Source organism: Heterodontus francisci, chromosome 6 (assembly GCF_036365525.1).
Source record: "Heterodontus francisci isolate sHetFra1 chromosome 6, sHetFra1.hap1, whole genome shotgun sequence".
Classification (NCBI taxonomy): Eukaryota; Metazoa; Chordata; class Chondrichthyes; order Heterodontiformes; family Heterodontidae; genus Heterodontus; species Heterodontus francisci.
In genome coordinates this window covers 37,056,314-37,072,810 of record NC_090376.1, presented here as the reverse complement: position 1 = coordinate 37,072,810, position 16,497 = coordinate 37,056,314, and the positions used below count along the sequence as shown (strand labels likewise).

The following is a 16,497-nucleotide window of genomic DNA, read 5'->3' as shown; positions in this document are numbered from 1 at the left end:
CAGAATTCACCCATTCCCCCTCCCCCACTGCACTGCAAATGCTGAGCTCCCCCTTTCCCCACCTTGGTGATGCCAGCTTTCCCTGGATGGGAAAGTGAAGGCGCATGAGTGCCGCCTGTTGCGCTGAAAATCCCAAACTCAATCAAGGCATAGATTACAAAAGCAGGGAGGTCATGTTGGAGTTGTACAGAACTTTGGTAAGGCCACAGCTGGAGTACTGTGTGCAATTCTGGTTGCCACATTATAGGAAGGATGTGATTGCATTGGAGGGGGTGCAGAGGCGATTCACTAGGATGTTGCCTGGGATGGAACATTTAAGCTATGAAGAGAGGTTGGATAGGCTTGGGTTGCTTTCACTGGAGCAGAGAAGACTGAGGGGTGACCTGATCGAGGTGTACAAGATTATGAGGGGCATGGACAGGATGGATAGGGAGCAGCTGTTCCCCTTAGTTGAAGGGTCAGTTATGAGGGGTCACAGGTTTAAGGTGAGGGGCAGGAGGTTTAAGGGGGATTTGAGTAAGAACCTTTTTACCCAGAGGGTGGTGATGGTCTGGAATGCCCTGCCTGGGAGGGTGGTAGAGGCAGGTTGCCTCACATCCTTTAAAAAGTACCTGGATGAGCACTTGGCACATCATAACATTCAAGGCTATAGGCCAAGTGCTGGCAAATGAGATTAGGTAGACAGGTCAGGTGTTGTAATGCATCGATGCAGACTCGATGGGCCGAAGGGCCTCTTCTGCACTGTATTATTCTGTGATTCTGTGATACTTGGAGGTAATGAAAAATACCCCATTTTCCAAACAGGAATTGAAAGGGCTCCTGATTGGATCGTTCCATCTTCCATAATGAGAGACTTGTCCTTAGTGTACCAAAAATAGTATTTATATCATTGTTGTATTTGTTATTTTAATGCTATTATATAATTTTACAAATACAAAATAGAATCTAATTATTAGCATGAAAAAGGTGTGTGGTGATTGGGCCTTGCAATGCAAGTATTCTCCACATGGGGACACAAGGCAGCAGATACCACAGCCCATTTGTTCCGTTATGCATGAAATGGGAAATGATCAGGTTTTGGTGTAAATAGTCGGATTATGGTGCGAGTTTTTGAATACTTTCTGTAAAAACCCTTTAATGTTCATATCAATACAATTTTTAAAGGAGCTTCTTTCTATATTCAGTAATTCGTGTTTGAACACTTGTAAACATTTCCTCGTTAAAACATGCAAATTAACCAGAACCACAGTTACGTCAATCAAAACTAAGCATTATAGGTAAGCGTGTTGTTATGTGTCGTATGACATGTTGACATAGCCCACAATACAAAGTTATCCAAAAAAAATTTGATTTTGCGTTCAAATTAGAAACGTATAAACACGAACTTATTCCATTCAAATTCTTAATATCCCACAGTTCGGCATCACAAGCAGGAAGTAATATCATCAGTGCCTGCAATAATTGATGCAACTGAAGCTTGATGTAAAGGCTCTGCATGTTTTGACATGCTTGTTTTGCTCAGACTTCGCACCTGTGCGCGATTTTTTTCCATACATTACCTCACTAAGAAAATACAGAGGTTATGTGACTGGCAATAATAAAGTATGTGAGACGTTGAGGGGGAATCTACTGATTTCAATCGTTTAATAACTCCGGATGAATCGTCATTCGTGGTTTGTTGAAATCATATGAGCTGCAATATGAGAAAATAAAGGTTTCCTTTTTATTACGTTGGCTTGTCCGTGTGCTGTAATGCTGTGGAGCATTGATTCTCGAACTAAGGCTCTCTGATTCTAGCTGACCTACTGTTCATTTGATGTGTGTGTGTCATCAGATTTCTGCAATTTTCAAATTACCAGACAAAATTTCGGTTGCTTTTACTGTTTTACTTTTACAATGGTAGTACTATTTTCCTGTGAGTCGCTGGACAGAGGTTCCAGGATTGTGTCCATATTTGCAGCGGACCCCACACTGTAAAATTTGAGGACCGTTGTTAGTGACTCTCTTAATCAATCGGATTGCAGAATTAATCTCACTTTGGAACTAAGCAATCTAACTTCATTCAACCTGACCCTTTATTCAAATTACATCCCACACCATCTATGTTCTGCCATTTCTCATTGGTCATTTTTATGACTGAACTAATCATCTTCTCCCAATCATTTTGGAAGAGTTTTCATAAGAGTTCCAAATCCACTCCATTATATATCTCTAAAACTACAATATAGCTATGTAAACAGAGATAAACGACAATTTAGAAAAAAGACAACCTTATCCATGCACTCAACCATCTTCTAATTGCAGCAACAATCCCACTCTATGTAAGGCCTGTCCCAGACCATCAGGTCTAAAGCAGTTTTGGTCTTGATATACTTTTCTCCTCCAGTAGATAGCACCAAGTCGAGCCACATACCTGCATTCATTCTGCAGCTCAGCTGAGGCCTGGTGTGAAGGCATATAGAATTCCCAAGACTGGTTTAAGGCACCCATGAACACTTTGTTTAGAGGAAGGCCTCAATGCTGACTGCCGTAGGTGATTTGCGGCTCTGGTTTACTTTCTCAATTTTGTTAAATTGCAAAATGCATACTGATGAACTATTCATAGGCATGAGAAGAGGCATAACATCTTATACAGCTCATTGATCACTTGTTCAGATACCTGGATAGCGGAAGTGGTTCTTTTAATGCTCATTTTGAGCCATTCAGGGGAACAGTGTTCAGGCAGATTTTTGAATATAAAAACACCAACAAGACAGTAACAGGGTGGGAAACACACAGAGAAAAGCGTGTAACGGAGAGAAAGGCGCAGGGTTACAGAAACCGAGGAAGAGTAACAGGAACACATAAAATGCAAGTGCTAGGGAGATGCTGGGAGAAGTGGCTACAATTTCCTGTATTAACTATCAGAAACACGGATCTATAATGGTATACTTTTTTGCTAAAAGTAATGAAAATAAATAATTCAGCCACAGAAAGAGATTGTTGATGAGAGCGATACTTTTATTAGCCCTGTAAAAAAGCTATGATTGAGCTAGTTGCAATATCAAAACGTCAATAAACCCGATGAATGAGGTAAATGAACTTCTCCATAAAAATTGAAGCGGCCGGTGCCCGCGTGATGGAAGACCTGGACAAGATTCAGGCATGGGCTGATAAATGTCAAGTAACTTTCACCACACACATGTGCAGGCAATGACTATCACCAACAAAAGATAATCTAACCATGTCCTTTTGATGTTCAACAGCATTACCATAGCCGAATCCCTCACCATTACCATTTACCAAATACTGTGCCTGCAATAGCAAATCAGAGGCTGGGAATTCTGCAGCAAGTGACTCACCTCTTGACTCCCCAAAGCCTGCCCACCATCTACAAGGACAAGTCAGGTGTACAACTGAATACTCTCTACTTGCTTGGATGCATGCAGCTCCGACAACACCCAAGAAGCTCGACAACATCTTGGACAAAGCAGCCTGCTTGATCAGCAACCCATCCACCACCCTAAACATTCACTCCCTCCACCACTTGCACACAATGGATGCAGTGTGTACCATCTACAATATGCATTGCAGTAACTCACCAAGCCTCCTTTGACAGCACCTTTCAAACCCATGACCTCGATCACCTAGAAGGCTAAGGGCAGCAGATGCATGGCAACACCACCACCTGCAAGTTTCCCTCCAAGCCACACACCATCCTGACTTGGAACTATATCACTATTCCTTCACTTTCACTGGGTCAAAAACCTGGAACTCCCTTCCTGACAGCACTGTGAGTGAACCTACACCACATGCACTGCAGCAGTTCAAGAAGGCAGCTCACCACCACCCTCTCAAGGGCAATTAGGGATGGGCAATAAATACTGGCCTTACCAGCGATGCTCATATCCCATGAATAATAAAAAAAATTGAGAACCCCTACCCTTTGTGTTACAGTGTGGCACTAATATAAAACGTAATAGAAAACAAATGCCAGATTGTATCAATTTCGAAAGTTTCCAAGGAAATGCTTGACCAGGGCATACTTACAGGAAGAACCCACTTCTTCAATGCTTGTCTATTACATTTCAGTAGGCCTATAAAGCAGCTTTTGCAGGATGGCCCCAAACCTGTAGCCTCTAGGCCAATTGCCAGTGCTCCACCACCTTACTCTTCCCCAAGTGCTCGCTTCCCAGCTTCCTGTCTTTCCTTGCCCTCCATATCCCTCCTTGGTAGAACTGGAGATTGTTGGCTTTGAACTGCTCCTAAGGTTCAAGGTAATGAAAATAAATACTCCAGAATTTGGGCCACTGCCCACCCCTATAACAGGATAGGCAAGGTAGCAAAGAGTGATGTCACTAAGCATTGCAGAAAACAAATGATGGAAATAAATGCAGGCAACATAGAGACAGAAGAACGGGAAGAGTGAGAATCAAAAAGAGAAACGGTAAGAGTAGAAAAAAAAGTGGAGAAAAGATGAATGGAAGCCAGTAAAGAATGCATTTAAGGGAAAGCTAGAGAAGTACATGTGGGAGAAAGGAAAATGTTGATTGGATGAGATAAAGTAAGGTAGGAGGAAATTCCTTTGGCGCATAAACACCGACATAGGCCCCTTTTGGCCGAATAGCCTGCTTCGGCGCTGTAAAATACTATGTAAGAAAGGAGGGTAAAGGAAACATGGATAAAGAGCCAAGGAAAGAAACAAGGAACATTCCTGAAAAAAATGGTAGCGACAACCCTCTACTACTCGTCCTATCCCGGTTCTCTCCTCACTCCACATTGTCTTCGTGTGGGACAGTCCCTTCCCAGTATGCGTATGTACTCTAAACTAAATCGTCTGTGAGCAATGCCGCGGAAGATCTTCTAGAAATTATTCAAAAGTGACATTTTTATCTTAAAGATCAATTTTAGGTGATTGTGTGTGAGATAGCTATAATAAATCAGGCATTAAACATAACGGTGATACATCTCAAACACAAGTACAACACTGCGAATGCTGGAAATCAGAAATAAAAACTCGTTCGGTCAGGCAGGATCTGTGGAGAGAGAAACAGAGTTAATGTTTCAGGCCTATGACCATTCATCAGAACTGTTCTGACAAAAGGTCCCAGACCTGAAACGTTACCTCTGCTTCTCTTTCCACAGGTGCTGCCTGACCTGCTGAGTAGTTCCAGCACTTTCTGTTTTTATTTCAGATTTCCAGCATCTGCAGTATTTTGCTTTTATAATAAAAACTCGTTGTCTTGTGGAAAGGTATCGGAAAGCATTTAAAATAGGACAAAAGTAACGTCAGTACTGTTTTTGAATTATTTAATATTTGTGCATGTTAAACATTAGCCCGGAGCTGCAAAATGACTGAAAAAGTTTCCAGTCAGAAGGCGTCAGTCGGTAAATACAAAATATTTAAGTACCTTTATGAAACGTGCGAGCAATTTTTTTCATTTCGTAATCTTTTCTTATCTGGACTATTTTATTTGGAAATGTACCCATATAAATACGAACGAATAAAGTAATTATGAATCAGAGAAAAATATAGAAAAGGATCAAGTCTTGCAATTATTAAAAGGGCGGGCTATCTATTTCTCTCTATCTGAATTTGTTTTGGTGGGGGTTGAGTTGTGCGGAGCTTTTTTTCCAGAATATTCCACCCCCCCCCCCCCTCTGTCTCTCTCTTGCAACTGTTCGATATTGAAGCTATTATTCAGGAGATATTTTGAAGGGGATAAAGTTTGTTTCCTACAGGTTCATTACGAATGGTGAGTGTTTAAAGTCCAAAAGTGCAAAATTCCCAATGTAAAACGGTACATACGTTAGGTTATAGCTGTCCATGAAGCCAATATCTTTAATATGAATTTTTTAAATACAAAACGCATTTTATAGGCGATTTTCGTACTATGGTTTGGTCGTCTTTTTTCCATGGTAGTAGTAAACCATAAATGCAGAAACCTGAAATAACTTCATCTCACGCTGTTCTGAGAAACTTTTTAGCTGATTTTGCTTGTTCCAGCTCTTCGTTTCCCTATTTCTGCCTCAGTTAACAATAAAAATTGTCACTTAATGATCCATAACAGCTTTGTTATACCGTGTTCCGAAGAAGGGTCACTGACCCGAAACGTTAACTCTGCTTCTCTTTCCACAGATGCTGCCAGACCTGCTGAGTGGTTTCAGCATTTCTTGTTTTTATTTCAGATTTCCAGCATCCGCAGTATTTTGCTTTTATATTATTGTTATACCGTGTGTTTGGTTGATTTTACGTGCCGGTCTTTCACTTTTCTCATCAAAGGCAAAAACTGAGGAAAGGAAGGGTTTAACTTTATCCAGTTCTAAATATAAATACATCGAAACGCGATCTGGCATTCATATCCAGATTACTGTAGTTGCTTTCTGAAATGATCCATATGAAAGTCACTGCAATTTCTCAAACATAGTGGTAAGAACGAGATAAATAAAGGGAAAGCAACTGTTTTGACTAGCAGTTTTGTTGAAAATGTTTATTTTGGTGAATGTTTTGTGGCTCTTCCTTATCATTACTATTTTTACCAATAGATGCAGCATAAATTGACTTGGTGCTATGCTAATTTTTCTCCTATGTTGCGGGGATGTCAGGATGAGTCAATATGGTTCAATGATTTTTCTGTGGAGTCAATTGGATTTTCAGGATGAAAGTAGGGAATGTGCGTTCTTGAGATAGTTCGAAAAACCGCCCTAGTATCTCTTTAATTTCAAACATATTTCTTTGACAAACCCTGATATATGAACGGGGAAAGTGGTTCATTCATAATTCATTTAAGCATAGTATTTCAGAGGCGATTTTAAAAGGGCCTAAATGTTTACAAAAGACAAAATACTAAAACACTTGAAGTTTGATCCCTACATTGAATATCTTAATGCTTGAGCAATTGGCAATAATAAAACTTCCACTCAATAATTAAATATAGTGACACAGACAACCCTGTTTATTGCGTATCCCTTTTGGGGGTATTGTGACGCTATTGCAGATATTTCCAGACGTTTAAATATTTGTCAATGGTCCATTTGAAAAGTCCTCCAAAGTACTACTTTGAGATGTTGAAAATGAAATATGTTTCATAATGACACTGTTATAGTTATAGACAATTACAACAATTTTCAGAATTTTCATCACTTTAACTGCTAATGGAAAAATACAGAAAAATAAGGGTTGTAGACAAAGCATAACAAACGGGTGCGCTGGTTTCCTGATTTCTACTTGTGCTTTGTTGATATTGGTACAGCTGCTGAAGCTTTTTCTTGGAACCAGCTGATCTCTTCTGCTGACTGCTTTGAGCTTGTACCATGTGCACTTGTCACCTGGACACCTGAGTCTCGTCGCCTAACGGGACCCGCCGGCCCCCAATGCGCATGCGTAGAGGAGCCGTCTGCAGCGAGGGGCCAGAAGATGGCGGAGAAAGCGATAGGGGAGCCAGCAGCGGCAGTGAGCGGAGTGGCAGCAAAATAAACCTGAATCAGTCGCTTTAAAATTCAAGGAGAAAGAGAAAAAATATAGAAAAGGATCAAGTCTTGCAATTATTAAAAGGGCGGGCGATCTATTTCTCTCTCTGAATTTGTTTTGGTGGGGGTTGAGTTGTGCGGAGCTTTTTTTCCAGAATATTCCACCCCCCCCCTCTGTCTCTCTCTCTGGTGCCGGTGAATTTGAGAAGCAGGAATTGCTCGGGTCGGAGGACATGGCGAGCGATAAGTCGGCGCTGCCGGTAAACATGCAGCCTCCGGCTCCGGCTGGAGCGGGAGGAGCCGCCGGGCTGGGCTTGGGAGGGGGATCCGGAGCTGGGGGTCTGGAGCTCGGTACCAAACCGCAGCCGCCGCCGGCAGCAGCAGCAGAGGTGATGGGTTCGATGGTGTCCATCTCTGGCATTAACCCTTCGGTTCCCATCAGGAATATTAAGATGAAATTTGCCGTTGTCATCGGCCTCATCCAAGTTGGAGAGGTCAGTAACAGGGATATCGTGGAGACTGTGCTGAACCTGGTGAGTTTTATTTCAATGAAGTGTGGGAATAAAATGTGTTTAATCTGTGCCCTTGAGGACTGAGATGGGGGAAAAATCGCCTGGGGGAGGGGAATCGTGGACGTGATTTCTTGTAGGTGTGACACATTAAATGTTGTCTTGGAAAATTGCTGTGGAATCAAATGCAACGTGAGAGGTTTATTGCCATTGGTTGCATTGCACCTAGCTGAAAGGGTAAAGGTTTCGTTTAAATAACCAGATCCCGTACGCACGCAGAAATCGGGGCCGTAAACCTGCGATAGGAAGAGCGGCAGGTTTGCCGCTTCCAAGTGACTGGGGGTCATAGTATGACAGTTTAATCGAAATTGATCTGTTAAATCCGAAGCAGAGACAGTACGGTACACTAGGTATGGTCTACACATCTTGCTTCCTAATGTAAAGTCACCCAAAGCCTCTTATTTACTTTTCCCTTAATACATTTGAAAACATTTTACTTGCAGTGGAAATCGTTAGCAGTTTCTACCACCTATCGCAGACGTTGTTTGTCTTTAACAAGTTGCGGTTTAGGTCCCGAAGGTCCTGGCCCCACCTGACCAATGTGTCAGATTAGCATTATTTGACTCTTTATGGGGATGGTTGAGATGATTGCTAAGTACATCGGGGTGGCTTGTAGAGGCGTAGTGTTTCGGGCTGTTTTAATATCTGAGTGCGCTGATCTGGATGGACTTTCCAGGACTATTTAAGTTAAAATATTTCTACACTATATCGGTCTTCAAATATATACTCCCCGAGATCCGAGCCCACACGAAGATACAGATGATAGCGCCTTTGCTGGCAATGAACTGGTTTGAATGACAAATCAGGGTTTGGAAGATAGTGCAGTAGCAGTGTACTGACACTTCCTCAATGCTGAACAGATGGGCAAGAGGACCACTGTGCATTTTGGAAAACTACCAGACTTGTTTGAAATTGACAAATGAGTGCTATACTATTCACCTCAACTTAATCTGAAACTTGTCCATTGCGAAGCTAATGATTGAGACATACCGCCAGCATCCTAGAAACCACAAATTGACTGCTGTGTTATTGATTGGCGTGAAGTGCTTTCCAGAAACGTTAAACATGGAAAGCTTAATTTTCTGTGCAGGGTTACGCCAGAAGACATTTTCCGCAGTTAAATTACCTAGAAAAAGAACAAGTCTTTACTTATGTAGAATGATTGTGCATTCTACTAACGAACTGCCTTGCTGTTCTGATTGCGAGGTTACTGTTTTGATGACTAAATCATTATGGAAAGATACGGGACAGAAGGAGGCCATTCGGCCCATCATGCCTCTGCCGCCTCTTTAAAATATTATACAATTGGTTCTACTCCCCTGCTTTACTCCATAGCCCTGCAAATTTTTATACTTCAAGTATTTATCTAATTCCCTTTTGAAAGTTGTTGTTGAATCTGCTTTCATCACCCTTTCAGTGCATTACAGATGACAATTCGCTGTATGATTTTCTTTCCTCATTTCACCTCTGGTACGTTTGTCAATTACATTAAATCTGTGTCATCTGGCTATCAACTCTTCAGCCACTGGAAATAACCGTTCATGATTTTGAACACCTATCAAATCGCTGTTTAATCTTCTCTGCTGTAAGGAGAATAACCCCAGTTTCTGTAGCCTCCACATAACTGAAGTCTTTCATCCTTGGCACCATTCTTGTAAATCTCCCATGCACTTTTGACATCCTAAAGAGTGGTGCCCAGAATTGGCTACAGTTCTCCACCTGGGTCTTTTGTAAAGGTTTAGCATAACTTGCTTTTGTATTCTGTGCCCCTCCTTATGAAGCCAAGGATCCCATATGCCTTTTTAATAGTCTTCTGAACTTGTCCTGCCACCTTCAAAGACTTTTGTATGTCAGCCCCAGATCTCTCTGTTCCTGCACCCCCTTTAAAATTGTACCATTTAGTTTATATTGCTTCTCCCCATTCTTCCCACCAAAATGAATAATTTAACTCTTCTTGGTGCTAAATTTCACCTGCCATGTGAGTGCCCATTTCACCAGTCTTTATAGTATTGAAATTTGTTGCAACCCTCTTTACTGTTTACTATATTTGAGTTTTGTGTCTTTGCAAACTTTGAAATTATGTCCTGTATACACCAGTTGAGATCATTAATATACATCAAAAAGAGCTTAATACCTAGCCCTGTGGAACACCACTGTGTACTTAACTCCAGTCTGAAACTATTCACCATTACTCTATGTCCCTTAGCCAATTTCCCTTAGTCAGTTACCTCAGTAGTGGGCAAATTATTGGAATCTATACTGAGACACAGGATAAACTGTCACTTAGGAGGGCACAGATTAATCAAGGATAGTCAACATAGATTTGTTAAGGGAAGGTCTTGTCTGACTAACTTCATTGAATTTTTTGAAGAATCAAGGAAAATTGATGAGGGTAGTGCAGTTGAGGTGGTCTACATGGATTTAGCAAGGCTTTTGATAAGGTCCCACAAGGCAGACTGGTTTAAAAAAAACAAAAGCCCATGGGATCCAGGGAAATGTAGCAAGGTGTATACGAAATTGGCTCAGTGGCAGGAAACAAAGGGTAATTGTTATAAAAGCAAAATACTGCGGATGCTGGAAATCTGAAACAAAAACAAGAAATGCTGGATTCACTCAGCAGGTCTGGCAGCATCTGTGGAAAGAGAAGCAGAGTTAACGTTTCGGGTCAGTGACCCTTCTTCGGAACTCTTCTTCAGTTCCGAAGAAGGGTCACTGACCCGAAACGTTAACTCTGCTTCTCTTTCCACAGATGCTGCCAGACCTGCTGAGTGAATCCAGCATTTCTTGTTTTTGTTAAAGGGTAATTGTTGATGGGTGTTTTTGCCACAGGAGGGCTATTTCGACTGGCGTTGCACAGGGCTCAATACTGGGTCCCCTGCTTTTTGTGGTGTGTAGTAACAATTTGGACATTAATGTGGGGGGGCATGATCTAGAAGTTTGGAGATGACATAGAGATTGGCCGTGTGGTTGATAGCAAGGAGGATAGCTGTAAGCTGCAGGAAGATATCGTTGGACTGGTCAGGTGGAAAGAAAAGTGGCAAATGGAATTTAACCCAGAGAAATGTGAGGTGATGCATTTAGGGAGGTCAACAAGGCAAAGAATTACACAATTAATGGGAGAATGCTGAGAGATGTAGAGGAAGTGAGGGATGTTGGAGTGAATGTCCATAGATTCCTGAAGGTAGCAGGACAGGTCGATAAGGTGGTTAAGAAGGTATATGGAATCCTTTCCTTTATTAGCCGAGGTGTAGAATACAAGAGCAGGGAGATTTTGCTGGAACTGTATAAAACATTGGTTAGGCCACAACTTGAGTACTATGTGAAGTTCTGGTCACTTCCTTACAGAAAGGATGTAATTGCACTAGAGAGGGTACAGAGGAGATTTACGAGAATGTTGCTGAGATGGGAAAAATGCAGCTATGAGGAAAGATTGGACAGGCTGGGGTTGTTCTCCTTGGAACAGAGAAGGCTGAAGGGAGATTTGATAGAAATGTACAAAATTGTGAGGGACCTGGATAGAGTGGACGTGAAGGGCCTATTTACCTTAGCAGAGAAGTCAGTGATTGGTAGAAAAATTAGCGGGGAGATGAGGAAAAATATTTTCACCCAAATGGTGGTGAGGGTCTGGAACTCACTGCCTGAAAGGGTAGTAGAGGCAGAAACTCTCAACTCATTTAAAAGGTGTCTGGATATGCACCTCAAGTGCCGTAATTTGCAGGGCTGTGGACCAAATGCTGGAAGGTGGGGTTAGGCTGGGTGACTCGTTTTACATCCAGCGCAGACCCGATGGGCCAAGTAGCATCTTTCTGTGCTGTAAACTTTCTATGATTCTTTAGTACCTCAGCCATGCCCTCTTCCTTCACAAGATCATCTCCAGTTGGTTCCAAATTGGCTCGATCCTTCCTTTGATTGTCTATTCTCATATTCTCTTTGCCCTCATTTCATGTTTTAGATGATCTCTGAACTACTGTGTTCAGTTTGGTTCTCTACTGCATTATGAACCTTACAATTGTCATAAACTCTTTGTTTTATTTTAACTTCTATATCTTTAGATGGAGCTCTTGCTTTGGATGCTGTTCCTTTCTGCCTTTTGGGATTGTTTCTGCACTATATTCAAACAATCTTGTCTTCAGTCTCCTATTCATTCAGTTACTGTTTTGCGGTCAATTTCTGATTCCATTTCACCCTTTTCAACTCAGTTAACGCTCCTGTAGTTAAGTATTTTTACACTTGATTGTACTGCGTTCTTTTTTTTAACGATTCCAAGCCTGAATATATGATGATCACTGTTCCCTAAGTGCTTTCACACTGAAACGTGCTCCATTTCATTTCCCAGAACTAGATTCAGCACTGCATCCTTCCTCCTTTGGCTGGAAACTCAATGATCAAGAAAGTTCTTTTGTACGCATTTCAGGAATTCTCCCCTAAATTTTCCCTTTACACTGTTAATATCACAGTCTATATTGGGATAATTGAAGTTTCTGCATCTTTTTGCAATCTGCCTACAAATTTGCTCCTCTATCTTCTTTCCACCATTTGCTGGTCTATAATGTACACTTAGTCACATAGCTCCTCTTTTGTTCCCTAATTCTAACAAAATAGAATCTGTCTTTAACCCCTCAATTACATCATCCCTTTCCAGTGCTACAGTAGTTTCTTTAATGAATACTGCCACTTCCATCATTATTTTCCTTCCTTATCTTTCCTGAATACATTGTTATCAGGAATATTAAGTTCCCTGTTTTCCTCTTCTTGGGGCCAAGTCTCTCTATTTTGCCACTATGTCTTAGTCCTATGTGACAACTTTTGCCTGCAGCTCCCCAACTTTATTTATCTCACTATTTGCATTTATGCACATGCACTCCAAACCCAATTTAGGCATTTGCCCCTTTTTTGATTTCCCATCCCATTTCTGAGCTGTTATTTACTCTAATGCTGTTTATTCCTTCTAGTCTTCTGTGCACCTTGTTTCTCCCCTCTAATGTTTCATTCTGGTGCCCACACCCTGCCAAATTTGTTCAAACCCTCACCCACCACACTGGTTAAGTCCCAGATCTGTTGAGGTGCAACCCATCCATCATTGACAGGTCCCACCTGCCCCAGAGCTGCTCCCAATGCCCCAGGAACCTGGTGCCCTCTCTCTTGCACCATTTCTACAGCTACTCATTAACCCATCTTATTCTATTTCTATATTCTCTAGCAATGTTCATTATAAGTTCTGTTTGCTGTGCGCAGCTAGATTGTTGCACTTTGTGGTTCCTTTAAGAAGAGTTCCCTGTGACTGAGGGGTGACCACTTCCTGGCCTTCCCACAAGGCGCAGGTATTGCTGACAATGGGTCTCAGCTGTCCTGCCATTCTATTTGGCATCTACAGGTATGTGCGTGTGTACAGGTGGCTTTGTGTAGGTTTGTGCATGCATGGGTGCAGGTGGATGTACAGATGGATGCGGTGCACATGCGTAGGGATGGATGTGGCGTATGCGGGTGCATACAGAGGTGTATAGGTCTTTGTGTGTATAATAAAAACAGTGTTGGAAATGCACAGCAGGTCTGGCAGCAACTGTGGAGAGAGAAACAGGGTTAATGTTTCAGGACCTTGGTCACAGACCTGAAACGTTAACTCTGTTTCTCTCTCCACATATGCTGCCAGACCTGCTGTATATATCCAGCACTTTCTGTTTGCATTTCAGATTTTCCAGCATCCTCCGTGTGTGTGTGTGTGTGTGTGTGTGTGTCATGTACGTGTATATGTTGTGTGCCTGCATATATGTGTACCTGGTATGTATTGTACGTACATGTTTGTGTCTGTGCATCTATCTCTTAATTCTCTTTGCCACTATTGTCGCGCTTGTGCTATATTTATGCTCCTTACACCTCCCGCAATGCTGCCCAACACTAAATCTCTCTCAAAACGCCATTAAATACCCATATTTTATGTTTATAAATATTCTACTTAAGAATATTCTACTTAAGGGCGGCGCAGTGGTTAGCACCACAGCCTCACAGCTCCAGCGACCTGGGTTCGATTCTGGGTACTGCCGGGTGCTCCGGTTTCCTCCCACAGCCAAAGACTTGCAGGTTGGTAGGTAAATTGGCCGTTGTAAATTGCCCCTAGTGTAGGTAGGTGGTAGGAGAATGGTGGGGACATGGTAGGGAATATGGGATTAATGTAGGATTAGTATAAATGGGTGGTTGATGGTCGGCATAGACTCGGTGGGCTGAAGGGCCTGTTTCAGTGCTGTATCTCTATGACTAATTAAGTTTCTGTAAGATTAGGCTTAATTTTGTATGAGTCTTCATACACAAATGGCATGTTCCTGCAGTATAACATTTTAATAGTGCTGTTTACAATAAAAATGTCATTATAATGTTTCACATTGAACATAAAATTAGTGTCTTTTGGTACACTTTCAACCAATGACAGCCGATCAGCTTAAGCCAGAAATGTTTTTCCATGTGAAATATTTGCTTTGGAAAATTCCTAGACACTTAATGATATTATTGGGATAAAAGAAGTGCTATACCTCTAATTATCAGTTTCTTTTGTTTAAATTCTTGCCAGTGCAGCATGAATAAATTCACACAAATGTGATGTAAACATCACATATTTTAAAACATTCCTTTGTTCAGATGAAAATTACATTCCTTCTGACTGGACTCATTTTTTGCTCTAATAAAAAAGCATTTTCCATATAAGAACCCCTAAGATCATGTGTGTATATATACCTTGCATTATTTTAACAGGAAGTAAAATATTCCTTATTTAGAAGTGTTTACTGAGATTCCTACTCTCAATTTTATCACATATCAAAAGGATGTATTAAGATCACTGTGGAATTAGTAAAACGATGCAAAAACAATTCCAGTAATAGTTTGCAGTAATTCTAGCTTAAAGCAGTGTATAATTTGGTTTCCCAGTGCACAAGGCTTTGTGATCAGTAATTGCAGAATAAATGCTGCAGTTGTTTTTAGGATCTGAATAATACCATGTGAATTCAAATAAAACACCAGTTGAAACCTGTTTTGCCATCGTATTGAAGGAGATTCAAATTTTAATTTCCTTTAGAAATTATTTTTTAAATCTCATCTGTGGCAGGAAATGCCAAGCAAATAAAAATTGCTAATTTGCAAATCTTTCTAAATGGGTTGTGGTCAATGTACCCTCTACTTTTTTTGCGGGGGAGAAGCTCTTTAAACTTTTTTGTGCAGCTGTGCTTAGAGGCCAACTTGCGCATCCCCTCTGAGAATGTTTGCGTTGTTGCGCGGCTGCTCTGTTTCGAGGGTACATTGGCTGTTGTTGCGACTAGGTGATGAAGGGATCAGCCTTTTCCTGGTTTGGCTGTAACAGGGTTTAACTTTTAAAATGCAGCGTTTTTAGCTTCCCTCAGTGAGTCCTTACTACTCTCTAATCGTAAAGAAATCAACAGGACAGGCTTTCTCAGATTTAAACTAGAAAAGTGTAAATTTTATTAACCTTAAAACTCTAACTCAGTTAAAACTAAGAATATACAACGACGCTAGCATGCATACGCGATAAACACACACCACAAATAGAGACAGAGGAGGAGAAAGAATTACAAGGGGAAGGGTTTGAAGTAGTAGATGGAATTCAGTTACTGGTTCTGGGTTGGATGTAAAGTCTTTGATTGAGGTTAAGTCTTACAGTTCTCGTTGGGGTCCAGTGCACACTTTCAAACTTGTTTCGCTGGTGCCAGAAGGCTGCCGGGGGTTTTCTGCCTTGAGGTTTAAGTTACTTCCGTAGGTCCCTGGAACTGTTCGCATGAGAGAAAGAGGTGCTTTCTTGAATTCAGTTGCAGTCTCCTCAAAATTGTGTGCACAATTCAGTTAATCCCCAGGTAGGCCAGCAGGTTAGTCATGTGGCTAGCTCCTTGTTTGAAACAGCCTCGCCTGCAAGGTTTGTGGATTCCTCCCAGCTTGCCAGACACTCTCAGTGGGGATGGGTGGGTGGTATGCTGGCTCTTACACAGTCACTGTCTTTTGATCATCACTGTTGACAAAACCGATCTGGCTAACTCGATCAGAGAATACTTCCATTGTCTCTCAGAATGCAAATGTGCAGCCATGTTTTCAGCCACTCAGTCCTGTGGTCTTTTTAAACAAGTTTGTTCAAGATTGAGTATCAGTTCAGATAGTATTCCATATGACAAAATTAATATGTTTCCATGTGGCAGGTGTGGGTTCTGTCACGTTTTGGTAATTGGTCATTTCACTGAGTGAGCTGTTGTCTTTGGAAGTGAATTACATGTTTATATTTCAGCATTAAATAGAAAATAATGGTTTGATTGTATTAGGAATGTGATACATATAAGATTCTGAGGGGTCTTGACTGGGTGGATGTGGAAAGGATGTTTCCTCCTGTGGGAGAATCTAGAACTAGGGGTCACTATTTAAAAATAAGGGGTTGCCTATTTAAGACAGATGAAGAGAAATATTTTCTCTGAGGGTCGTGAGTCTTTGG

The 16,497-nt window shown here is 41.4% G+C and overlaps 1 protein-coding gene across 6 annotated transcripts in view; it reads left to right on the top strand.

Annotated features, from left to right (window-relative positions):
- Window positions 1-7,624: 7,624 nt before the first annotated feature.
- nbeaa (neurobeachin a) overlaps window positions 7,625-16,497 on the top strand; it is a 988,762-nt gene continuing 979,889 nt past the window's right edge. For all 6 annotated transcript variants that reach the window (XM_068033481.1, XM_068033479.1, XM_068033480.1 and 3 more), the window contains exon 1: window positions 7,625-7,982. In XM_068033481.1, the coding sequence (XP_067889582.1) occupies window positions 7,683-7,982 (300 nt within the window). In that variant the 5' untranslated portion in view covers window positions 7,625-7,682. The remainder of the gene's footprint in view (window positions 7,983-16,497) is intronic.